The following is a 27318-nucleotide window of genomic DNA, read 5'->3' on the forward strand; positions in this document are numbered from 1 at the left end:
GAAAGAAAACGAAGCAGAAGAAGAGAAAGCAATGAGAAATAAAACTTTATTTTATTTTTTTAGAAAAAAAGAAGTGTTATGAGATATTTAATTTAAGTGGAATTTGACTAAACGTCTCGAATTGTCAACAACGGAATGAGATAGGTACATGTGGAACGACATGACAAGAAAAATGGTTTAATTATATAAACGTCTATTCGCATTCTTTTCGATCTTTGATGCTGCTGCTGTTGCTGCTTTTTTCCTCTTCCCGACGCTCGTCTCTCTTTCACTTTTCTCCCCATTTCGTTTTTCTTTGCGCTTTATGCAGTAGCACAATTTCAAGAAACAGTCTCAGAATCCGTCAGAATACGTCAGAATACTCACCGATCACCATATCGGTAATGATGCTACTTAGTTTCGTCTCTTTCGCGCAAGCTTTGTCTGTCATCGTTGTCGTTGCTCGAAAAACCGTGTCTCGTCTTCGACATGGGCGAAAAAGTTGGCCTCTCAATGCCTTTGTATTTCTGCATAAAATTGACAAATGCTCTCACTTCAACGACGAACACAATACCGAGCGAGACAGCCGCACGTGACGCATACCAGATGAATGTGTGCGTGCGAGCGGTGCGACTCGATCGTGTGTCCGTATGTCATAATGGCTGTACGTTCGCATATCATTGGAGCAACTGAAAGAGAAGAAGAAGAGAAAAAAAAACACAAATCGGTTCAAACACTTTCGTAACTGCAGTCGAGGCGCAGAGCCCGAGAAGTATACAACACAATTGAGCTCGTTGGCTCAGCTGTTTTTTTTCTGTCTTTGATTTGTGATAGTTAGAGTTATTAAAATAATCCGAACCATTTAAGAAACCACGGAGAGACATTCACACAAAAACAGTTCGCATAGTTTCTTTCGGTTTTGTTTTTTTTTTTTTTCATCAATTCAAAATATACATGCAAATTTGTCTCGATGCACCGTTTTTCTTTTCTTCGTTCATTTTCGCAAAAGAAAATCCGCAAATGAATTAGAAACCATAGAATCGACTACATTATTGAATTAGTTGAAATCGGGTAAACACTCACAGAAAAAAAAGTGAAGTTTTCGTGAAACAGAGAGACTATCGCCTAACCACGGAATAGACAACAAGCGAAAAGAAAACGACACATACGACGAAGAAGAAAAAAAAAACCTAGGAAAAATTCATATTTTGAGAAGATTGTACGGAATCGACTCAAACGAAGAAGAAAGAAGAAAAAAACACAGACACACCAACCATATAAAATAGAATGTGTTGAATTTGAATTCCTAAGACTGAGTTTGTGAAAGAAATTAATCGAATTGTGTTTGAATATCGTGGACCCTTCGGAAAAAGCATAAATGGATTCATTTCTTTGCTGATTTGGATGATTAAAAGACTGAGTTCTTGCAGCCACTACCCTTTTGTATATGTTATACGTATTTATATGTAATAGACGAACATAAATATAAGTGAATTATATTTCGTAGTTTTCATTTCATCGATTTTGCATAAACGCTCCTGACAAAAACCACCACACCACCACCACCACCACCATCACCATCGCCGCCACAATAATAATAACAACAACAACAACAGCAACAACAAACAACCATAACAATCTACCAAGAAATGTTGTGTTTGAGTGCGTCGATGGCATTTCTTCAATAGTTTTTAAATACATCAAGAAAAGCAGCTTAACAAGAATTATGACCAAAAGCGCGCTGCAGAACGTGGCGTCGAAGTAGTGTGTATATGTGTGATACTTGAAAAATAATCAGAATAATAAATTTAAAGTAACAGAAGCGAAAGAAAAAAAAAATATTAAGAGCATATTAAATTGGCTTCTCAAATATATTGCTAAATAGATAAACACGAGCACGACCAACCAACAAAGAAACGAAAAAAGCAAAAGCAACGCAAAAAAGGAAAGCATATTCGCCGAATGCACGGAAAAAGAAACGAAACGAAACCAATCGCAAAAGATTGATAGAAAAGAAAAAAAATATAAGCGCATTGCTTGAAGTTTACATATTCCAACGTGAAATGTGCCAATTATTTAATAATTTTACATATAATTAAAGAAAATAGTTTGATTTTAGTGAACAAAGTAACAAAAAAAAAATTAATAAATTGAAGTAATAGAGAAAAGAAATAGTGTTTTGAAAACGGGCGAATCGATATAATTGTCGACTGCAACATACCAAAAAAAAAATAGCGGAGAAGATAATAATAAAGGGCAATTACGTTCACGAGACAAAATAAGCAATTCTTTAAAGTGTGAAACGATACGCGGTGTGAAATCGGTGCGATCAATTCTTCGCGAGCCAAGAAAGAAATTAATCCAAAAAAAAAGAATAAACCGAAATAAAATAGTAACCAAATCGAAAGCTGTGAATTTTCTGGATATCGTCGCTGCCATTGGTGCGGAAAAAAAGAGTATAAATCAAGTAAATCGTGTGTGCACGAACAAAGTGCGGATATAGTCTCGTGATAGATCCATTATAACAAAAATTGGTTGGAATAGATATTTTGTAAGATGGCAATGACTGCGTGCTACTCAAATTATGGCCTTCTGGGTGCGGTGTCACAGCAACGTCAACGGCAACAGCTTCAATCACACCAGCAAGCACAACAGTCCCAACTGATTCCGATTCCACAGCCATCGCGAATGCAATCGGCACAGGTTCCACAGAAAGATTTTAGCGTTCCATTGCACGTTGACTGCAGCGTAGAATATGAGTTACCAAATCAAGCGAAGCCACCGCCAGGCGCTCGCGTCGAACCACTGCTATTGATGATACATCCCTGTTATTTTCGTAAAATAGAAAGCGAACAACGGCGTTCGCCATTCATAAACAATATGCCGAATTCGTCGCGAAATTCAACACAAAGTAGACGAAGTAGTCGAAATTCTCAGCAAATCACACAAACATCATCGTACTCATCAGTGGCGGTGGCGGCGGCGGCGGCGCAACATCAGCAGCAGCAGCAACAAAGCCAATCACTGCACCATAATCCAAATCAAAATCATAATCACAACAGCCACAGCCACAATCATCATTCTCAGTCGATGGAACGCCAAAAATTAGAACAAAATCCTCAACACCATCAGCAACGTTCGCTGTCGTCACAACAGGCCACACAGCAACAAAAGATGTCTCAAATGTCGCAACAGGCGTATTACCCGGCCAATAGCAACAATAATAATCCTCCTAGTATCAATAATTCTAATACAAACAATCCAAATAGTAATGATAGTTCGCTTGCTGACATACGGCTGTGCTTAGATAACTGGGAACATAGTCAAATGGCGGCCGTGCCACGGGATTTTCAAGCTGGTCTACCCGACGCCACACCGAACAATAGCTACCGTGACGACAAATTGAACGCGTTAAACGGAAAATATCGGCAATATTTACGTTCACATCGGTTGCATCCATATTTGATGGCCTCTGCCACGGCCTTTCCTCAACTCACATCATCCGTATTCCACTAAATAATCCGATGGGCGATTGCATAATTGAAGGACTGCTCTCGAAAACAACCAACGACCACACATCAATCTCATCTCGTGTTTCATCATTTCGTTTTGCTGACGACGCTGATGCAACAACACCAACAACAACAACAACAACGACCACAAAAAATGCATGACACACTCTCATCTGGTGAACGATGGTATAAACAACCCGAAATTCCACAATCGAGGTAACGAACATACAGAGCAACAAAACTGAATAACATACACACAATATACAAACATAAAAATGCAGGATACTAGAAATATATAAAAGAAAAAAACAAATTTAATAATTATGTGAGGGTAATTTTCCAATGCCCCCACCGCCACACTCACATACAAAAAAAAACAAACAAACAAATTACGTGTATATTTTATGAATGGCAAACTCAAGAAATGATTTAACAGAAAACAGAAAAGACGAGAATTACAAATTGATAGAAAAAGTCGCAAAAGTGAAATTAGAACATGTAAATTGCATATAGAGTTACAAGAAGGAAGAAAAAACAAATCATAGCAATCGATAATGTTTTGTAAAGCCAATTTCATACATTGTGCTGTAATTACCGATGATTTACATATTGTTCCACCATATATTCATTTCAAAATACCAATTCACTTATTAACGTATTGTATTCAGCAAATCAAAATGATCAAACTGACATTCCTTCCTGATTGCAAACAGCAAAAAGAATTAACAAAACGAAACAACAATAAAAAAAAGCATGATAGAGAATGAAAGAAAAAAAAAACACACAAAAAATTTTAACGAACGAAAAAAAGCAAATAGACAAAAAAAATATTAGAAAAAAAGTTCTAATGTGGTGTAATGCGTTTACGTTTTATGTGAGTATAATCAGCTTTCAAAAGTAGGCAGCTTACCTAAGATTGAATATTTAATTGATAAATCTACTACTCTAGCCTATAGTGAAATGATGTTTACTATCAGTTTAAGAATCGTAAAAGCAGTTAGTGCCCTTGCCATCGAAATTCCTCATCAAACACAAATTCCATGTATTCGATGGACATGGAGCGCAAAAAAAGAGAACGAATCAATCAGGCAGACCATTTTGTTTCTTTTATTATTATTTTTTTGTTCTCTTATTTTCGTTTCTTTTTCTACTTCTTCTTAATCTTCTCTCGTTTTTTTTATTATTTAATTTTTTTTCGAAATGATCATCATCAATGAACCGAAAATAGAACTACAGCAAATAAGCAAATTATTCTGAAATACGAGAGATAATAATTGTACAATGATCATGAAAATGAAAGATGAAGGTACGAAAAAGAAGCTGACCAAAACGTCAATCATCAACAAGAAGATGAAAAACATGATTTTTTTCCTGTTCTGTTTTAGTTGCAAGAACCCACATAATTTTTTATTCTTTTTATTCTTGTATTATCTGTGTTTTATATATATTTAGGAAAATGAAGCAAAAAAAAAAACAACAAAACTTTAAAACCAATTCATATTACCTACATTCAAACACAACTAATAACAAATAGAAAACCAAGCAAAGGAAATAGAAATCAGCGAGAGAAAGAGATAAAAAATAATAATGAATAAAAAAAACAAAAACTGAACTGAACTGAAAAATAAAATGAAAAAAAAACGTTGAAATCAACAACAAATACAGTGAACTCAAAATCAAGCGGACCACCCTCTGTCCCGAGCCCATTTGATTCACACATACCGGGTGAACCAAATTGAACAATTGAATTACATTGTGGTCCGCACATAATTAAATAGGCAAAGTCTTTTGTGCTCTCGCTCTTGCTCCTAACTATGCGACAATTCCCATTGTATTTTAGATCGCTAAAAACTTTGTTATCGCAAAACGCAAAATTGTAGCATTCAAGAATCAGTGGTAGTTGAGTAACAAATGATAGAAAAGAAGGGAAAAAAAGCGAACAGCAACAATAACAGCAAAACAAGCCATGCTTTCAATTACACCATCGAAGCATTGTTGAATTGATATGTGTTTGCGCGTTCGATGGATTTGCTGCAGCCATTTGGTGCGCTCCAAGGTTGGTCTGCTACGTCAAGAGTTCACTGTATGTAGGGAGAGAAGTAAAATATGAAAAACAAATTATAAAACAAAACCAACACACTCTAAAAGTTAAAAGTAACAAAAGAAACAAAAAACATCAACAACAAATGGAAAAGGATGAAAGAAAGAAAAGAAAAACAACAACAACAACAACAACAACAACAACCATACATACATACATACACAAACTTTGAGCAACACCAAGCTGCGTTGCATTTAAATGTGATATTAGATTTATTTCAACTAATAACAAATGAAAAGAAACAAAGCAAACAAAAAAAAATTATTAAAAAATTATTATTGCTATTACGAAATACATAAAAGTTCTGGGCATTACACGCAAAATAAAAGAAGAAGAAGAAAAACAAAACCATCAAGGCAACATAAAATCGTATGATTTGAAAATTCAACCACAACCACAATTCAAATTTGACAACAAGAGCGAAAGAAAAAATAACAACAATTTTTTTTTCTTCCGATTTATAAAACCAACAACAAAACACACTCACACACACATATACATATAGATACACAAGTGAACATAGAAAGCGATTTGTAGAAATTTATATAAATATATCGTTTAAATCAAAAAATAAAGAAAATCATAATTGAACTAAAAAATTTAAAAAAAAATAGCGACTTGAGCGGATGTTTTTTTTTTCAAATCTTTATCTTAGCTGCTTCTGAACCATTTTTCAGATTTGCCATTCTTTGCCGCAAAAGAAATTTCTTACTGTATTGTCTTCTGTCTTTTTCTTCTCTCTCTCTCTCTTTCTCTCTCTCTATTCTTCGGCAAACTTTTTTCCGTCTTCTGTTGACTATGTAGCTGAGCCGTTATGTGGCCAATTCTTAGAGATTGGTGGATAAAAAGAAGGGAGATAACATTCTTTCTTTCGATGATTAGGCAATTGTTATGAAGAAGAAAAGTTTTGTCTCTGGTATTCAAAGTTTCCTATGAACGACACACACTAACAGGATTTAAGAAGCAGAAGCATCACATTTGTTCATATATATTCATGCGTTTGACAAAACGACGGCAAACGGCAACTAATTTGCCGTCGGCTGTGCCATTCCGTCGTCAACATCTATCTCGTACGTTCACAAAAATATTTCACAGAGATTTCAAACAAAAAGCGACCGAGAAAAAAAAAACAACGCACAGCCCAAAACGAACGAACGAACGTAGAAAAAAAAAACACATTTTTATTCAACCAAAGAGACAGAAGCATTTTAAAATGTGTGTGCGTTTTTTTTCTCCTCTCTTCTGCGTTCAACACAAACGATTTCTGGCTTTTATTTGTTACAACATTTTAAATCGAAATGATCTGCGTCTGCATTGTTTCGAAAAAATAAAAAAATAAAACTTTTTCGATTGGAATGGAATTTGCAGTAGCTATTTCTATATCGAAATTCGAACAGAAACGGATACACCACAAAAACATGCTTATTTGTAGTGAGTAAATGGCACATGAAGCACGGTTTGTGTGGAATGTTCTTTTCTCGCATTTTGGGATGTGTGGTGAAAAGAAAATTTCATTGTAAGGTCATTGCTTACTAAGTCCGAAATAGTGAACAATTGCGTCCAAAAATCATTATCCGTACGAAAACCTTTTTTCGCTCTCTCTCTCCCTCTCTCTCTCTCTCTCACTCTCTCACTCACTCTTGATCGTCACAGAGAGTATATAAAAGAATTGCCGAAAAAAAAACACACGAAAACATGAGACGAATACAACGCGCGCGGCAGGAAACCGAAAAATGCTGCAAAGACAAATAACTAAATTCACATTTTTAGACCCCGATAAGAAATCAAAGAGAACAAGAAAGCGAAAAAGAGAGAAAAAAAATTAGCAACAAGTGAAACCAGCAGCCAAACTCAAAGCGAACGTACGAAAACGAAATGAAATAAGAGGAAAAATTGAAATCTAGCACCTAATATCCAAAAACTGCAATTATATGTGGACAGTAAATGTTTCTCGCTCTCTCTCTCTCTTCTTCGAAATGATATTAGTGCCGAATGTCTCGCAAGACTAACAATTGCTGAAAGAGAATTAACAAAAATTCAAACAATTTTTATTGCAGTGGAATGGCAATGGCAGGAAATAATATTATTTGAATGGTTTATGAAATACATGTACGAGCGAACGAGAGAGCAACGCGCATACCGAAAAACATTGCGAGTTGGGAAAAAAACGTATATATATAACAGCAACGCTATTAATTGCATCTCTAGTGATGCAAAACAGAAGCGACAATATTACCAACAATAAAATGTACATCACGTCTAAACAATAATTTCCACCAGCCAAATATAGATTGAGCACGGAGAGAGAAAGAGAGAGAGACGGAAAGAGACGGTCATATCCGAAGGGAAAGACAAGCCATAAAAGAGATAGAGCAAGACAGACAAACAACAATATTAACATTAACAGCAACAACAAAAACAACATCGTCGTCGTCGAACATCGACGACGACGACGACGTAGGAAAAAAAGAGAGTATATATACTGAGCATTAAAAACGAAAACGGTTCTTTTTTGCCATTCGATACATTCATAGTTACGACAGACTGACATCGAAAACGATTGCCATCAGAAATTTTAGAATTCAATGGTGAACAATAGTGATATTTTCAGTGTGCATGAGATTCGGCGCATAGAGCCGGGCGTGGTACAGCTGTTTTTACTCAATGGCACATAGCGATTTTCATCATCGCATCATCGTCATATGCTCTTTAAAAAAAAATAATACACGAGATTCAAACGACGAGAGTAAATTGCAACCGAGTTGAGTGAGAGTGGCCGGTAAGCATCGAACCGCAGCGCATCGCGCGCTCGCTTCACCATCACCGAAAGCCCGAAAACCAAAAAAGGGGAGTAAGATAAATGGATTATTTGTCAGAATTAACAACGAAAAATACTTCTTTTTTTTTCTTCGTTTCGGCATGTATAATGGAAAATTGGCTTGGTTGAGCTGCCAACAAGCTGCTTTGCACTCGCTTTTGATAGGCAGTTTTGTGAAACGCTTATCACTTATTACATATAATTTCATTTATGACTTATTCCACGCACCTACCCAGGCACCCGACTCAGAAGAGCCTTCACACACGACAGTGTGCCCAAGACAAAAGCCGCTCATTCACAGCGCACACACACACATACACTTCTTAATGTTCGCTTTTCGAATTTCAAACTCACTTATAATTGGCTATCGTTAAATATTTTATCGGCATGAATAGTAGGAATATCGTTAGAACGGGTATACTCGGCATGCGTGTATTTGACGCATTCAGTTATTATTTCGTCCCCAAGACGAGCGTCGAAAGAAGAAGAAGAAGAACAAGTCGAAATGAAAAAAAAACATACAGTGGAAACAATGTAGGCGACAATACGCGATGTGTCTTTGAGTCCATTGACTATTTAAAAAGCAATGAGTCTGTCTTCTCTATTTTGACTTTGGTTAAAACATTGGGTCTGCGTTTTTCTATTAATCTTCTTTCTTTCAACCTAACAACAGACTGAATTAATTCAATGAGGCAATCAAATCAAAATGTTTTCTGAAGAAAAAAAAACTCAACTTTTCAGAGTTGAGCATTAAGTTTTTTTGATCGTATTGTCTCATTTTCTCCTTGTACTGTCGTCGAGTGAGAGAGTTTGGAGAGAAATGAAAGAAAGATATGAAAATTGCGACCAATTCAACGCATATTACCTTTTTCCATACACATACACATACATACGTATCTGGTAGTATATGCACACTTGACTTATTCAGAACGCCTTGAAAAACGGGCCCAACCACAATTTAGCTTCAAGGTGGTGGATGCCTTGATTTTCAAATTGATAGATGGTTTTCATAAATATCGCTGCCGTCAATTCGGAGTAATCAAATTTAATTAAAGCCAATTGCATGTAAGACGGCAAACGAAAAACCGGCAAAACGAAACTTGCAAATCAAATGAAAGCACATGCACACACATACCACAACTGCACATGGAAAAATGAATCAAGTTAAAAATGATAACTAACTAATCGGTATTTCCCCAATTGTTTGTGAGAAACTTGAGAATTTTAAATAAGCCAATTTGGAATAGTTCGTTTGCGGCGCATTTGCCTTGTCGAATATACCCGATTGTATTGTGATTATTATTTCTTTCTTTTTTTCGTACAATTTTGATTCAATTGTCATGGTGGAGAAATGTGCACTCGACTGTGTTAGTGAGTTTGTGATGCAATCGCGAAAAAAACCATCATCATCATCAGCAGCAGCAGTAGCAGCAGCCGAAGCAATGAGCCAAATGTTAATTCACAGTGAACCTACCTCTGTGTGAACAACGGACTCCCTTCAATCTAACCATACGTAGAGTGTTCGACACTCACTTATGGGAGATAATTCTCACTTGAAGCACACAAACACCGCGTGGCATATGTATGAAATTGATGAAAATGGCCACATAGCGAGGGATTTATCCCAGAGAATCGTTTGTTTAATGCTTTTTCTCGCCATTGGTGGGTTATTTTCCTCCAACCTCCTTCTGCTTGCTCTCAATATATTATTTGCAGTGAATGGTGTGTGTAATTACCAGTTTTTTTTTTCTTCGCTTTCGTTTCTGATGTTGTTGATAAAACACAAATGAATCCGTATTGCAATATTATGAAATAGAATGGACGATCGACCACGAAATGTGATATTGAGCACTAAATATAGAATTTATTATGCTATATTTTGGTTTGTTGTGTTGAAATGTTCGTGTTGTTGAACGTCGAACTTGTACTTTGGTTTTCTTTTTCTTTTTTCATTTCGGAGATTTTCATTTTCAAAATCATGTGTGCGATTTGTATTCCCATTTTATGTTGATAGCAATCTAAAGCGGGCAAAGCAAATGATGCGCTCTCGCCTTATCCAAATGGAACACTGTTATTGCCACTGCCATACAATGCACTGGTGGTGGATTTGTGCTGAATTTGTCGGTCATGCAAATACTACAAAATTCATACATCAATCTCTGTCCATATGACTATTTCTGCCATAAACTGAATTGCTCTACTTTGCACTTATCAGTTTCCATCTTACGAAAAACTATTAAGGATGACGTATAAGGACGTGGCCATAAAAACTAATGTTCGCGAAGAGAATTAGAGCGGGAGAATGAGAGAGTGAAAAAGAATTAAGGCGAAACAACGAGAATCAACTAAGTATCTTAGCTGTTGAAAACAGATGCAGAAACTCGACGTAAATTTAGTTCATGTATGAAGCCTGTACTTTGCTCATATGATACTGTATAAAAACCCGCCCAAAACAACAGCAGCAGCAGCAATGGCTGTGGCGGCGGCTACAACAACGGCAGCGACAGCAGCAGCAGCAGCAGCAGCAAAAAAAATCAGGCTACAATTTTTTAACACAGTTTAGAATGAGTTTAAATATTTGAAATGTCATACAGGTCGGAACGATTTCATATCGATTAAATCTTGAAGCGTTGAGGGACAGGCGCAGATACAGTCGACGGCAACAACAAACATAAATGATGACGACAACGACGATGATGATGAAAAAAATCGCATATAAAAGTTACATGATGCGGGCGTTTGTGTGTGATTTGATTAACAATTAAAGTGATTCCCATTCCCCCGAAGCGTTCCGAATCATGGATAATAATAATATTTATTAGATTAAATTTCGAGAGAAATCTGGGTGTCTAATTTTGTTTTTAAAAGATAGCAACGGAACGAAACGATCGAATGAATGGGAAGTGAGCAAAAAACACAACAACACACAGAATTCCGACCGCGTCGATAGATTATTGTGTTTGACGTTTCATCGAAAAATGAATTTATCATAAATGCGCGCGGCATTAGTGTGAGCAACGAGCACAATGTAATAGAGGCAACGGGCGCGTACAGTACACACCGTGCACACACACACGTTTCATTGTGCTATGATTGAACCCCCGTTTTCATTGCCAACAATAGCATTATTGATTCAAATGCCAAACCGAAGTCGAATCGCTAAATTAAAAGAAAATGTTACGTTTTGCATGCTCAGTGCGAATGTTGACTGGTTTAATGAACATTACCAAAATACCGATGAGCGAGGGAAAAAAAATTAACAGAAACACACCGAAGCGAAAGAGAAAGAGGCCGAGAGGGAGACCGAGGAAAAAACGTGCGCAGCATTCGCGTCGAATTGATTCAATAAAATTTGAAAACAATATTCGTTCAATTGGCACTCATAAATTTCCTTTTGATCATTATAAGTATGGATTTTTTTTGTTTAACTTCGTTTTCTTCTTCTTTTGCTCATGTTTTGTTGTTCATCGTCGTCGTCGTCATCGTCGTTGTCGTTGTCGTCGAGCCCCCATGTGCGCTTGCTACTCTTAATATTAGAATGAAATTTTCAAAGTGCGTCGACTATCGTGAATGGAATGGATTGTATTATAAGTTCGTTGCTAATGCTTTGTGTATCGAGCACTCACAGCTTCTTCTCGAAATATTTACCAGCGCACGGGCTTGACAGTTACAGTACGTTCGTGACTATTTGGTTTGATATTTGCTAATGAAATAGTCACGGTTTCCTATGAAACATACATATATACGAACAATGCAGAGAGCTGACGCGCTCTTATTCCAAATGCTTCAGCGTTCCGCACCTCGTACATTGCTTGCTCTCGCACATTCATGGGCTTCAAAGAAGAAGCGAAACGAAAAAAAACAGCAGCAGCAACACAAAACCGGGGCCACGGTGAGTAAAACACCATACCAAATCACTACTGCAGGCTTTGACACACAATCAACGTGCATATTGTTTTGATTAGTGTTTCGTTGCTTCATATTTTTATAACTTTTTCCCCGATTTTATTTTACTTCGTTATATTTTTTCCTTACTAAGTTTTCTTGGCATAGCCGCCGCTTATTATGAGCACACCATTCCGTTCCAAATATTGGCTGGCCGATTGTGTCGACATACAAGACGACGAAGGAAAAAAAAGTTTGAAATAATGTATAATTTCTACGAACAACCGTTTAAAATAGAATTGAATTGTTTAAATTACTCGAAATCGGAATTTATATTTTTCGTCGACGTTTCTGTGAAATTCAGTAGAGTAAAAAAAAGGCCCTGATTCAATATGAAAACACACAGAAAGGGAGCGATAGAGAGAGAGAGAGAGAGAGAGAAAAAAATAAAAGCATTCCGTTTTTTTTTTTAATGAAATTGACTTCATAGACCTTATGCGAATACGCTTCAGTGTTTCTGAAAAGTTTCGTGAGCGATTTGTCACACATGATTCAATGCAATCTGTTTTTTTCTTTCTCATTCTCGTTTTGTAGTTTTTTCTTTCCCTTTTGCGTTGCTCATGGCGTTTGTGTTCATGTTTCACTCTTACGAACAACAACACATAACACTTACAGAGAGCTCTCGTACGCGAATCGTGGTTATATGACTTAGTTTGCTGGTATGACCTTCAGTATATGTACATTTGAAAACTAATAAGAAGAAGAAGAAGAAGAAGAAGAAGAAGAAGAAGAAGGAAAAACAGAGCGATAAACACAAGTAATGAGATGATGGTGTGATGGCACCATTTAAACCTGACAACAAGGAGAAAATGTGCAGTGTCAAGAAACCACCTTCGACTTTGATGAGCTTCATTCAGACCGACTGATTGAATCAATAAATGAATATACACTCATACAGACAGACACACACACACACATCGTCGAAACGCGCGCGTTCAACACTCCAAAATTATACAATAGATTCCATTGATTTCAAGGATTTCATACATCGCACATATAAAATACGTTCAACGTTCATGGCAAATACAGTAGTACACACAATGTGCGCAATTTGATAAATGCCAAATGCTCGAAAATTATATCAAATGACGCCTTTCGATACATACATATGTATATATATATGTTGCCAAGGAGGGTGGCAACACTACTACGAACATTAATTCTATCTGCCGTTGCATTCAACCGTTGAATCGAAATTAAATATATTTTCGGTGAATTGAACAATTTATGTGTGCCCGTTCGACATGCAAACAAAAAAAAAGCAATTAGCTCATTTTTGGGGTATAAATATTTGCTTGGATCATATTTCAGGCGAATGTTAATTAGTCAACACTATTTGTCAGCAGTATTTTTCTCACTCTCTCTCTCTCTCGCTCATTTTTTGTTTTGTTCGCGTTGGGTTTTTTCTCTTGAAAATGTTTCGTTTACCTTTCGATTGAAAAGCATTAAATTCCGTCGATATTTCAATATTATATAGCATGGTCCACTTGATGGAAATAAAGGAGGCGTAGATACCAATAAAAATTACCTGCAGAGAAGAAATAAAAAAAAACCAACAACCAAGAAAAAACTAACAACAACAGCAGCAGCAACGCTAACAAAATCGGTTATGCCATGGATTTTTAGCCTCGAAAAAGTTCAACAAAGACACTTCAACTATCTTTTTTTATTATTATTATTTTCAAAATCAAATATCACCAACAACCTTTCGACTGAACAAACACGTTTCACTTTCTTGCTCTTTCTATAGCTCGGGCATGTTTGTCGACCGGGAGAGACAACGGCATATTGTCCATTGCTTAACGACATACACACACTGATTTACAAGGGTGAAGAATGCATCTCATGTTGAAAATTTGAAGAATAAGACGAGAGAAAAAAAATCGACCCGTCGAAGAAAAGAGACTTTCGTTTTACAACTGTTATAAATCATGACAAACAGCTTTGTATGAAATGAAGCACCGTGCACCATGGCTTCGAAAATCTTCTCTGTCTCTTTCTCTCTGGCTCGCTATGTCTCTATCTCTCGTCAACTCATGCAAAACTTTATGTATATACGGTGGAAAAATCTTCATCGTCAACCATCCAACCATCATCATTCAGTTGAAATGATATTGTGTGCCTTTATTTGGAAATTAAAATGAGAGTGCGTATAACTTTTCCCTGGAATCGTTTGAGTATTTCGATGCGGCGATGGCGATGTTAATGATGATGATTTTTGTTAGAGACATCAATTGTCCCCACTCTCTTTGGTGGTGTCTCGATAGATGAAAAATAAGAGACTCTAGTCGTAAAAAAAAACTTCAGAGTTCGATTATGTGCTTTTGTTCCGTTGTTGTTGTTGTTATTATTATTATACACTCTACCTTTTGCTGTGTACAGCACACCAATTACATATGAACGAAATGAACAAAAACCCATCGCTATCGAATTTTATCGTCGATTGAAAATATCTAGTTTGAAAAACGAGAGAAAAAAACCAATTTCTCGTTATTTACGCTCGAGTTCGTTGAAAATGAAGCGAGACGTAACAAAATGTTTGTCTCTGTGAGTGTGAGTAGAGGAAACGCAGTTGTTGCTCATGGATGACATTTGATTTTTCGTGTTCACGTGTCCCTTCAAAGCCGTACCGAGGCCTCATGAAAACTAAATTAAAATTAAAATCTTGATTTAAATTTATTTTTTGGTTTTTTCTTCCTCTATTTTCCTCGTCTTTCATTTTCTTCAGTTTTGAGTGTTGAACGCGATTTGTACGCGCTTGTTATACACAAAAGCGACCCGACACCAAGAGAGAGAAAGAGAGACCAAGTCGGCTAAAAACACATGTTGTGCAGAGAGCAGTCCGATCGACCCGAAGTTTTCGATTTCACTTTCATGTTTGGATGTCGAACATTAATGACTCTTCCATGAAATGTACATACACGAACCGAATGAGGGAAAAAAAAATAGGAAATGACTTCTAGCAAATTATAATCTAATATAATAATAATCACAGGCTAGAAAATTTCATGTGCGTCGCTTGAACAATGTTGCCGTCGCCGTCGCTGCTGCTGCTGCTTCTGCTGCTTCTGCGGCTGATTGCTTGACGAACAAACGAAAGAAACCTATGAAAATAGGTTCATAGATAAAGGAAAGGGTGGCCCCGATCCAAACAACACAAGACCTTTTTTTACGGGCAAACAGACAGTATGTGATTCCTGAAAGCATATAGAATTCACGTAATAAAAATAAAGAAATATATGCCTTTCTATGGAAACACAATGAAAAAAAAAAAACTAAGTCGACAAAAGAAAGAAGAAAACACTTTTTATTCCGATTTGACGAAAATGACAACGAAGTAGCAACTACGAAAAATAAAACCAAGAGTGTATAGTTTGATAGTTCGTGCACGCATCCATATTTTGGCACTGGAGCGACAATAAAAAAAAAACTCCAACAATATGGTAGCATTGTTTAGAGTCTCACTAAATGATGTACACAATCGTGCGCAACGAACAGAAAAAAATTTCTTTTACATTTTAATTTTATTTCATTTCATTTATTTTTGTTGTTGTTACTGTTGCTGTTGCTTTTGCTGTTGTTGTAATTCATTTCAATGTTTTATTTGTATTTCATTTGGATTCGGAAAATACGCAGGAATATGAAAGAAAAGTGAAGCATGCGGACACATATTAACGAAGTATTCCGCGGAAACGGCGACGGCATTCTCAAAAAGTACAAAATATATTTTTTTTCACCAGCCAGTATATTACACACGGGCAAGCAGCAGCAGCAGCAGCAGCAGCAATAGCAGCAACAGCAATAAAAATAGAGTAGTGCAGCTCAGTCACAAAGAGCAGCGCACAAAAGTAATATTTAGAAGCAGTAGTAGTTAAGTGGCAATATGTTACGGCCGAGAAACCATTTTGAACACATTGTTTCACATATTCACTGTGCGTTGCCGTGTATTGCTATTTCAAATTTGTTGTTATATCTAGTGCTTTTTTTTCTACTTCTTTAATTTAAATGCTCTGTCGATTAAGCGTTTTTTTTCGGGTTGTTGCTGTTTTATTTCGTTTGTCGAAAATTATGTATGTAGGCCGACACTTATGTGTACTACATATGCATGTGAACAACTCAAAATGCGAACGAAAAGCAGCAAGAAAGCAAAAAAAAGCGAAGAAAAAAAAGAAAACTTATTTGTTTAGGCATGGCACTGAACGATCAGCATATATTTATACTCGTATATACATCTATGTATGTGCAATATACGCGCGTTTACTCTGGACAATTGCTTGCTTATTGGCTCGACTTGGCCTGGCTTGGTTTTGGCGTCGAATTACCGAAACGAGCAGAAAAACAACACACATTCAAATCAAGGGTGTTTGTCTTTTTTTCGGTCTAAATTATTATTTATTTTCAACATATTTTTGTTTTCTTCTTCTGACGAAGACGAAGAGAAAGAAAAAAAATGAAACACATTTTTATGATTTCTCGTTGAATGAAAACATATGCATAACTGAGCAAATACATGGAATTGGACGTTTATGTTTTTTTTCTCATTCTCTTTCTCTCTCTGCTGTTTCGTCTGCTTCTTCGCTCAAATAGTCAAGAGACGTCATTGCAAATGGTGACATTATTGAGAGAGTTTACATAAATGGTCCGTCTTGTAAATGGGCATACACACATTGTATGTGGCAACCGAAAAACCAGACGCGCACATCAAATATTCAAGTAAATCAAAAACGTCGCCAGAAAGTACTAGCACTGGTACATTTGTGTCGAACATATCATCGCAATATCTTTGCTTTGATGATAACCGCAGAAATTGTTTGTGCGTGTGTCTGTGCATGGGAAATCCAACGAAATAAAAGCCCAAAGTTGAGAGTCACATGATTGAAATTCAAACTGACTGTTGACGGTAATTTATGGATTTCATATCGATGCCTCATTTCGGCAATAATCACTTCACAGTAGAAAAAAAAAAAACACTCGAACACAGTTTCAGCCATAAATTGGGTGTTAGTCAAGTTGATATAGAAAGAGAACTGTAATTAACTATTTCGGTCGTTTTTCACTTTTTCCATTAGCAGTTTATCTCAAGTTGCTGCTGCTGCTTAAATCCACCGGATTCGAATGCAATTCAATGAAGCTACAAACTATTAATTCGCATTGAATCTTCTTGGCATTAGAAAAAATGTCTTTGGCCATCCATTTTGGGATTCGTGGATCGATAAACACAATCATCAAGCATTACTGTCTACATCAAGAGATTCAAAATCGGCAATTATATGAATATAATAGAACGGGCATTTATTCAGAATTTGAGTTTTCGATTACAACAAAATTGCTCCAATTTTGATCTCGGAATTTTCGTTCGATTGCCAACTTGAAAATAAATTCATTTTTACTAGCGTTCGATGGCAATTCAACCAAAACCTAGCTAATTTTGGAGAGAGACATTATTATTATAGCAGAGGGTTTGTAGATTGAAACACAAGCACACTAGCGCCGCAGTTTGTCCTACAATATCATATACGGCAAGCTACAGAACTATTCATTCAGTATATATCATGTAGCTCAACTGTCAATCTGTAATCCCCCTGTATTATAGGTAAAGATTTAAACGTAGAATATTAGGTAAATTATTTTTAAAAATGATAATTGTGTATGGTCATTATATTTAATGATGTCAATCGACTGAGACGATTCTACGTAGTGCACTTTACCCATCATCGTTTTTGCATTTACATCTGCACAATTTTTTAATGAAAATGTGAATTAATTCAAGTTTATGCACATTGATATGTCCTAAAAATAACAGATAATATTGTCTGTCCCGTAAGCCAACCGCCTATGAATTTGCCATTAGCATCAACTCCGTTTGCCACAAGTATTTACAACATTTTTAATTTATGCGTTTTATTTTCTATAAACATAGCTTCGAGGTATCCAAATTCTGTTAAGGCACTTTGTACCTATTATTATGTTTAGACTTTCGATGAGTGACTAATAGTCACTGACTATGCTCTCAGCACGCCATCGAAAAAACAAGTGAATTCAATAAAAGTTATCGACATCGATTTAGAAGCAAAGTTTTGATATTATACTATGAATTTAATCATCACCAGCCAATAAAGCATCCAGGTCACATCGATGGAATGGCTTTTCCTTCTTCAAAAGCAAAAATACAAAATAATTCCATAGAATGATCGTCTTTTGTGCATTTCAAACGAATTGAACTTTCAACATTTCTATGGGTGAGATTGAGAGTAGTGCATGTTTTTTGACGACTTCTATTTTCATAAAGTAAAGTTATGTTTGACTCGTGTCTTTGACCATTTCGACTCTTCTTCTTTTATAAAATATTTGGATTTGTCAAATTGTAAAACTTTGCAAAAGACAATAGACCTATATTTGTTGAAATAAACAAATTATTTTCAGATTTGCCTACCGCTTGGAAACATACTCTTCTTTTTTCCAATATAAAATCGGTGGAAACATTTACTCCCATACACTCACAACATACACTCTCGATCTCACCCATAAATATACTGAAAAAATATGCACAGGTTAATATATTCAGTCATAAAATTTATACGAATATCGATTTTGTTATCAACACTTGAACGATTGGAAAATAACCTAAAGATTCTTAATATTCAAATTTTCTAAACTACTTCAATGAAAAACAAGAGAAAATCAGACCGTAAAAATGCGAATTTCGATAGTTTTGAGCCCAATTGTAATGACTCGACCTTGCCTCAGTATCGAATCACCTTAAAAATCAGCTACACATATCTAAGTTGGTTGTCATTTTTTTTTGTCACATTAATTTATTTTCAGCGCATTTAAACTTTCTTCTGAAAAAAAACAGCAACCTTTTTTACAATTTCTCATTTAATGAAAACATATCCAGTTTTGCAAATGGGTATGAATATGTGTGGCAACCGAGAAAAAAAAACCAGATGCGCACACTAAATATTCAAGTAAATCAAAAATATAGCCAGAAAGTATTCGCACTGGTACATTTATGTCAACCATATTACGGAATATCTTCACATTACTTTGATGATGACCGCCACGATGTTCGTGCTTATGTGCACATAAATGTGCCGACGCAACGAAATAAGAACTGAGCAAGTCGGGGAGTCACATGATTGAAATTCAAAACTGGTGATTGACGATAATTCATGGATATCACAACGATAGCTTATTTCGGCAATATAATCAGTTTGACAGGAAACGGTCTGTGCTGCTTCGCATCAAATTTGAATTTAAAAAAAAGTTCGATCTGCGTCATAGATATAGGGAGAAACTGCAATTAACCATTACAGTTCTTGGTTATTTTTTATTGTATTCACTATGTGCGTTCAAAGTAATTTAAACAACAATTCAATCGATTCGTTCGAACTCGTAAGCTGCGACATATTATTCCAAAAAGGGGGCTTAAAGTGTATGTCGAACTATTAAATTGCAATGGATTTTCCCCGAATGAGCATTTTGTTGCACATTCGTCCTAATCAGGAAAATACCAAATCAAACGGTGACTTTGTGTTCAGGCGATAAACACAGTCGGCAGCTCAGCATTATCGTTCATATTCAGAGATTATAGCATTAAGCACGGATCCTCTCTGGTTTTTGTTCGTTCGCCCGACTTTTTCGTTCCCTTCTTCTCCTTTTTACTTCATTTTGCTTGGCTGTGCTGCTGGTGTGTTTGCTACTTTCTGCTGAACAAAGAGCAACGATCGAACGTACAACTATTCATCTTGCTATGCTCGGGCTCAGATTCCGTTCGTTGATGTGAGCCCGTCCTGTATTTATGAGTGCTATTTTTTATATTTGTAATCCCCCAATGAACTTTGTTGTCGAATCTGATTTTTGAAAGAAGAGAGTAACAGAAAAAAAAGAACGAGCAACGAAGAAACGATGCGATGTGATGTGAACAGAAGAGACGATAAAAATGACGAATATGATAATTACTGATATAATATGATTCTGTCCTTGTCAATGTGTCATCGGTTAATGGTTTTAAAACGTAAATCTCATTCTCATTCTCATTCTCATTCTCTCTCTCTCTCATCAGCGCAACGCACTCACACTCTGTGTGTGTGTTTCGATCAAATGCCGTGTAGATAAGTTAAGGCTGCTGTGTGCCAACGACTTTGTTCACGGCATCCACGACATTCACGACACACACTAAACCGCATCTCTACATCGGTTTTTCACGTAATGTACATGCAAAAATGAAATTTAACCATCGAATTCATTGAAATGAATAGAAACCCAAAAATGTGAACGAAACGAAACGAAAGAAGAAGAAGAAAAAACAATTCGGTTAAACTGAACGCTTGAATCACAAGGAGTTTTCAATACGGAAACGTTTATTTTCATATTAGGTAGAGATTTTGTTGATGATTGCTTCGTTTTATTTTCTGTTGTTGGCGTTTTCCGCCCGAAACATTTAGATTCTTCGCACTTAATAGGTCTAATGTAAAATAAAAATAGATGCGAAGTAATTTACAAAACAAAATGAAATATAGAGAATGAGAGCGAGCGAGAGCGAGAGAGAGAGAGAGACGGAAAAACACATTCATGTATTTTATCTTGGCCATCTCTAACGAATCATCCGAATTACCGGCAATAGTCAGTCAGTAATCGACTGAACATCAATAAAAATGGACAAGAGAGACGCACAAAGAGAGGAGAAGAAAAGGAAAAAGAGAAGAAACTGAGGCAATCAGTCAACAATAAGCCAGAAACCGAATAAATCAATAAATTTTCATTTTCACAATAAAACACACAACTGAATCTAGTTCTTAAATTGGTTCGCATTCGGCCCGTTTCTGTCCGAAAAGTCGTCGTGGTCGCCGCTACCGCTGTTGTCGTCGCCGTTGCACATTAATAGCAAATCCACAAACATTTCTTCTTTTCTATTCCATTTACTTCGTTCAGGCTTATACATTTTTTATTTCTGTAACGCACAGCTTAAGTCGCACATATAAATGTACGTGAAATTCTGTTTGAAATTTTTCGAATTTTGTATTCCCTCTTCATCCATCATGTTGATTCTTCGTTGCAAAAGCCGTACTCCGAACGAGTACTCTCTGCACAGAGGAACAAATGAAGAACGAACGAATGAATAGAGAGCGAGTGCTACAGAGAGAGAGAGACAGAGAAAAAGCGCTCATGAAATCGATTTGGTTGGAAATGCTTCGTCATAACAATACATATGCACGATATTCTCACATTAATTTGGACTGTATTTTGTTTTTGCTGTGCGTTTTTTTTTATTCATTCGTTCATTCATTCTCATTTTCCTTGTTCGCTTTTGCCTTCTCTCTACCTCGGAATCGTTTCATCGACTTGCTAAGCCGTGCAGATACAATAGCGCAATAACGAAATAATAATAACAGCAGCAGCCACTATGCATGAAGGCAGAGAAGAGAAAAAAAGCGGCCGAGGAAAGTAAAAATAACGCATTATATATGTATTATCAAAAATTATAACGTATCGAGAATGTTTGAATAATAGTTTTTAAATGAGATAATATAATAATTGGTGGTGATGTACTCGCGCACAGTCTCTGGCTATGGCTTAAGAAGGGGACCGCAAAAAAGACGGCAAGAGAAAGAGAAAAAAAATTGCCGGTCTTCTATTTGCCGGTGCTGACTACATATTTGTTCGTTTCAACGTTAATAACAATGTTAAATTCGTAATGCGTTTTCTGTTTCTCCAAGCGAATTTGTACTATTTTCATTCACATCCCATATGTGTATGTATGTATTATTTATAAAGCGCTTATGTTTTGCTCCGTTGATAACTTGGTGATATGTCAATACCAAGCAAGTAATTAATTTTAGTTACATTTTCTTTGCATTCTTTTCAACCATCCTACGAAAAATCGGAATTATCTAAAGACACAAAGCCAAAAGACAAAAGACAAAAGACATAAAACAGAATAATTTACAACACATTTCTGAATGACGAATTTGAAAGAGGAAAAAAACGCACACACACACACACACATAAAATAAAACTGAGAAGCGAACGAGCGAGAGAGAGAAAAACACGCGCGCAGTTTTGTTGTTTGTGATTTTTATGCGGCATTTGTGCCGTTTCACGTCATGCCGATTATATAATCGACCCACTAATCTATTACCTACTTCTCTCGAATGATAAAGACGGCAGCCGACCACTTTCGACTGAATGGGCTCAAACTATCATTTCTCTCTCAATCTCGCAAAAAAAAAAGTCGTATTCGATCCGACAATTAAATCTTTAATTGGTACATCGGCGGTGCGGAAAAGTTTCAAAGCTACTACCGAGAGTTACAGCTTGTAATATAGCCAGCACACATGTATACTTCTTTTTCATTTCTCATTGGCCGCATGAAATTTCGTTGAAAAATTTTCATTTTTTTCCTGTTATTTTGCCGCATTCCTCATTAAATATGTTTTACCTTTAATTCGGTCGACCAGCGTTTGCTATTCGGTGTGAGGGGAAAAAAACATTCTTGATTTATGATGTTGTTGGAAAAAAGGCAAAAAGAATTAAGTCCAAAGGCACAATAACTCAAGTCAGTATTAATTTTTGCGGTTAGAAAAGAATTTCAGGCGATTGCGTTTATGTGTGTGTGTGTGTGTGTGGGTTTTTATCGTACAGTGCACACGCAAAGACAACAGCATTTTGTTGCCGTTGCTGCTGTTATCCTCACACTATTTTCGATGGTTTTTTGGTTATGCTGTTCTCGATCATGATTTCAGGAATCTAATCGAAATGGTCCGTAAAACTTTATTCGAATGTAAAGCCGAACACGAATTTTGGGGTACGACGAAAGATGCTGGTATGCTTGGCTAAACGAATTCATCTATTATATCCCGTTTTAATTACGAAATGAAAAACGAAGAACAAGAACATCAATAGAAACAAACGAAAAAAAGAAGAATACAACTATCAAACAACAACAAAAAAAATCAAATCTTCATTCCGTGTGTACGATGTTGATGATGGTGATGCGTGCTTTCGTCAATCGAAAGCTTCAATATGATATTGAGCATATCATTTTAATCTAATCAGCAGCCAAGCAGATTAAACCTTCGGAGCCTGAAAATGAGTTTTTTTCCCTCTCAAATCAAATTAAAGAGAGGAAAAAACGAGAAAACCGAAAACGAAGAAGAACAAACCGAATCACTATGTAATCTAAAGCTGAAATACAAACGCTTGGATATACATTCATTGCTATGACTATTTTCTTCTTTTTTTTTATTGACCATTAAAAATAACAATGACGACGACGACGACGATATCAGATGACGATAATACAATACCGGAGCCTTTTGGATTTAGTCGCAGTGTATTTCATGCATTAAAGATGCACGACACATGTAGCAAACGCATTTATCTCAATGCATTTTGTGTGTTGTGTATCCTTGTTCATTCTATTCATCATGGTGCCATTCGTTCTCTGTGTGCATCTCTCTCTCTCTCTATGTCGCTCTTCCTCTCTCCATGCACTCGTTTCGGGCGCAATGGGCATTTTTCAAATGATCGGAACGGCAGACGATATGTGAAATATTCCGTCTCATGTGTCATCGTGTGCAGCAACAGGACCCAATGAAATGGAATCGCGGTACCATTTGGTATATGTTTTTAAATTGTCTTCACGCCTCAAAATTGCATCGAGCATCGAAAGATGATACACATGAACGATTTATTGGCCAAGACCTATTTTTTTCCCGTTCACTTCTCCATACACTAAATGGAATACTAAAAGTATTGCGGTTGCTATAGAAATATGTGCTGTTTGTCTGCAGTCGTTTCTACTGATTTTTCATTTATTCACATTTTTTGGAACTCAACAGCATTTCGCTTACAATTTTATGCATTTTTCTTTTTCAATAAACTGCCAACGAAATTGAATGTTTCCGCAGTGGTGCGTTTGTAAGCAATTTGACCACGAACAATTGTAGCATGTACACGACCCCTTAATCGTTGTCCCATGTATGGGTTGGCTTTATTTTTGAAGTGAATCATTTCCTCTGTCACCGTAAACTCAGCGGATGGATCCCATATACAAAAATCCGCATCATATCCTTTTGCTAATTTTCCTTTACGATGGTCAAATTTGCACAGCTTCGCTGGTTCTTCACACATCAAACGAATCATATCTTCAATATGTAGGCCGTATTTTCCACAGTCCGTCCAGAACAATGATAAACCTTTTTCAATAATCGATATGATAAAAGAGAGTTTTTTTTCTGTTCACCCTAAGTCGATAAGAAAAATGTGATAAAATTAATTTGACATACCGAACTGTACACCGGCAATACCTCCCCAAGATTCAACAAAATTCCCGTAATCCGGTGAACCTTCCACGAGTAATTTCTTCTCTGGCACATTCGGTGAATGATCTGAAACGACCATATTAATATCACCAGCTTTTATAGCTTCCCACAGTTCTGTTTGATTTTCTAGATCCCGGATTGGTGGGCAACATTTGAAATCGCAACGATATCTAGGGATATCCTCAGCATTTAGAACCAAATAATGATGACAAGTTTCCACTGTTAAACGATTTCCATGAGCATTTCGGAAATCTTTTATCAACGGCACTGCGCTGGCTGCAGACAAATGGACGATATGCGCTCGAATGCTATGAATAAGAATTCAACACGTTTAATAAAATCTATCCCCTTGGATTTGTCTCCTATCGATGCTTACTTATCATATTTTTTAGCAACGCGTATCACCATTTCAATAGCATTCAGCTCTAGAGAAGCTGGCCGAGTTTTCAAATACGTATTGTATTCGTAAACATCTTCATCGTCATCATTAGTATCATTTGTTTCAACGGCACAATCATCATTACACTTTTCCGCATGAAACTGCAAAACATTATTGTTTTCATTTAATTTCAAAGTATTTCAATTGAATCTAAATCAAATATACCGCAATCAATGCATCTGAATCGGCCAATTGTTGGCAAGCCAATTCAACTTCATCTTCCGTCACACACGGAAATGTCTCGTCTCCGCTTGGATGAAGAAAGCATTTAAATCCAACCACACCTGCTTCATGCAGTGAACACAAATCGTTTGCATTGCCTGGGATAATACCGCCCCAGAATCCAACATCGACGCAAATTTTACCCGAGGTTGCCTTTTGTTTTTCTATTAAATTGGAAACGGTCGTCGTTGGTGGGATCGCATTTCTGCATTTAAAAAAAATTAAAAAATAAGAATATAAATAAACATTTCAACTTTATATGATTGATGATCCTGTGACCGTATGGAAACGAAGAAGAGTGCAGATTCTTGGAAAAGCAATCACATCAGTCTCAAAAATGCGCCAAATTTCCTTAATCTTTTTCACCAAAAGACAATAACTTTTTTCTTACAATGGCATATCGATGATTGTGGTGAAACCGCCGGCGGCAGCTGCTTTCGTTCCAGTTTCAAAACCTTCTAATTCACTGCGACCTGGTTCGCTTATATGGACATGAGTATCTATTAGTCCAGGCATTAGTACCAAATCTGTATAATCGTTGATCTAATTGTGAGATAAGTAAAAGCTTTAGTTTTCATATAAAATGCCAGCGTTGCCATTCAATTACCTCAAAATTATCGTTTGAATGTAACCATTCGTCAAGTTTTGCTCGATCTTTGAAAATTTCTTCGATTTTACCATCGTAATTCACCAGAATGCCGCCATTATAAAAATTACCGTTGACAAAAATGCAATCACTTATAAATAAACGAAACATTTTTCTTTGTCAATCTGTTTTGAACAACGCAATTCTTTTTTCCACTTCTTGAACCAATTTATTACAACAAAATGCAAGCCAATTCGTTTGAAACACAACTAATACTGGGAATGTGCCTAAATGACAAAAAGTATAGACACAGGCTATCAACACTCGAATTGATAAGAAAAATAATAATAAAATCACAATTATTATCATAGATCAAATGCACATGAATATAAAGATAATAGAAGTAGCAAAGACAGTGGAAATGATCTACAATATATTTATCGCCCAATTGAAAATATCGCAATACGAACGAGTTGCTTTTGCAAGATTTCGTTGCCGATTTGAACACCGTACGACGAATGAAAATTTAACAATAAACCCAACTATTTTTTCCTTGTTTCAAATGTGCCTCTTTGCTATCTATTTTCTTGCCAACAATCGCAAAGAAAAGTTCGTCTTACATAAGTGAAAAGTAACGCCGATTATTTCTCTTTCTCTCTCTTCGTCATTTGCACATCGATATTCAGTGTCTTTTGTTCAGAAGAGAAAAAAATGAAACGAACAAAACTGTCATGTTTTCATCAGCAGGAAAATATGATGAAAAAAAAACTGTTCATTTTAATAAATATGTTGGTATTCCAATGTGCCGAAAATGTGTGATGTCTATACTGTCGTTTGTAAGGCATACGAGAAGATAAAAAAAAATCAGCGACGAGATCTAGTTCTGAACAAAAAAGAGAGCGTACCAAGCTGTATCAATTGACATTGAAAGGTACCACATAACATGAACCATTCGCGATTGAACTGAATTTCAAAGCAAATGCAAAGCACTTGAAAGCATCTAAACACATGTAAAATGCCAGTATGTGTATGTGTGGCTCAGATTTTACGGTTCGGTTTGTGTGCAACAGATACGCGCGGCACCGAACCGAACTGTGCATACACATTTGTATACATATCGAAAAATGTTGAACAAAAGCCGAAAAAAGGGATTCGCTTTTCTCAAAATCGAAAATGAATGCAAGAGACAAGAGAGCGCATACACAGTCGATTCCGAAACAGGAACACATATTTCAAAAATTTAACCAAAACCATGTGTGAGAGAGAGAGACACACACTTAGGCCACGGCTGCAAACCGCTGCCGGAGAGACTATAAGCATGGAAGGTAAATAAAATGAAAAGAAAATATCTTAAGCATCTTTTTCATTTCGGCCTGGTTAGTCAAACATA

The 27318-nt window shown here is 36.3% G+C and overlaps 2 protein-coding genes across 3 annotated transcripts; one reads left to right on the forward strand and one right to left on the reverse strand.

Annotated features, from left to right (window-relative positions):
• Nucleotides 1–732: 732 nt before the first annotated feature.
• On the forward strand, nt 733–21034 carry LOC129578064 (centrosomal and chromosomal factor). Its single transcript, XM_055466140.1, has one exon. The coding sequence runs from the start codon at nt 2536–2538 to the stop codon at nt 3493–3495; it is 960 nt and encodes a 319-aa protein (XP_055322115.1). The 5' UTR covers nt 733–2535; the 3' UTR covers nt 3496–21034.
• Nucleotides 21035–23370: 2336 nt separating this feature from the next.
• Nucleotides 23371–26849, reverse strand: LOC129578063 (allantoinase). 2 transcript variants are annotated; one of them, XM_055466139.1, is made up of 7 exons: nt 25950–26202; nt 25734–25885; nt 25286–25547; nt 25058–25221; nt 24646–24989; nt 24211–24555; nt 23371–24091 (listed from the first exon to the last, which is right to left on the reverse strand). In XM_055466139.1, the coding sequence occupies exons 1-6, from the start codon at nt 26097–26099 to the stop codon at nt 24215–24217; spliced, it is 1413 nt and encodes a 470-aa protein (XP_055322114.1). In that variant the 5' UTR covers nt 26100–26202; the 3' UTR covers nt 23371–24091; nt 24211–24214. The 2 variants fall into 2 exon arrangements, with proteins under 2 accessions (XP_055322114.1, XP_055322113.1); XM_055466138.1 differs by lacking the exon at nt 23371–24091 and having other exon boundaries at nt 24140–24555; nt 25950–26849.
• Between the last annotated feature and the right edge of the window lie 469 nt (nt 26850–27318).

This window comes from Sitodiplosis mosellana, unplaced genomic scaffold, assembly GCF_009176505.1.
Source record: "Sitodiplosis mosellana isolate CC-2019 unplaced genomic scaffold, AAFC_SMos_1.0 Smas_scaffold_6226, whole genome shotgun sequence".
Classification (NCBI taxonomy): Eukaryota; Metazoa; Arthropoda; class Insecta; order Diptera; family Cecidomyiidae; genus Sitodiplosis; species Sitodiplosis mosellana.

Excerpts from the sequence above, each read along its gene's own strand:
- LOC129578064 (XM_055466140.1), top strand. The coding sequence starts at position 2,536 with ATGGCAATGACTGCGTGCTACTCAAATTATGGCCTTCTGGGTGCGGTG.
- LOC129578063 (XM_055466139.1), bottom strand. The coding sequence starts at position 26,099 with ATGTTTCGTTTATTTATAAGTGATTGCATTTTTGTCAACGGTAATTTT. Across the intron at positions 25,222-25,285 it reads ATTCAGATGCATTGATTGCG|TTTCATGCGGAAAAGTGTAA; the intron begins GTATATTTGATT and ends AATGTTTTGCAG. Across the intron at positions 24,556-24,645 it reads TATTGCCGGTGTACAGTTCG|GTTTATCATTGTTCTGGACG; the intron begins GTATGTCAAATT and ends TTATTGAAAAAG.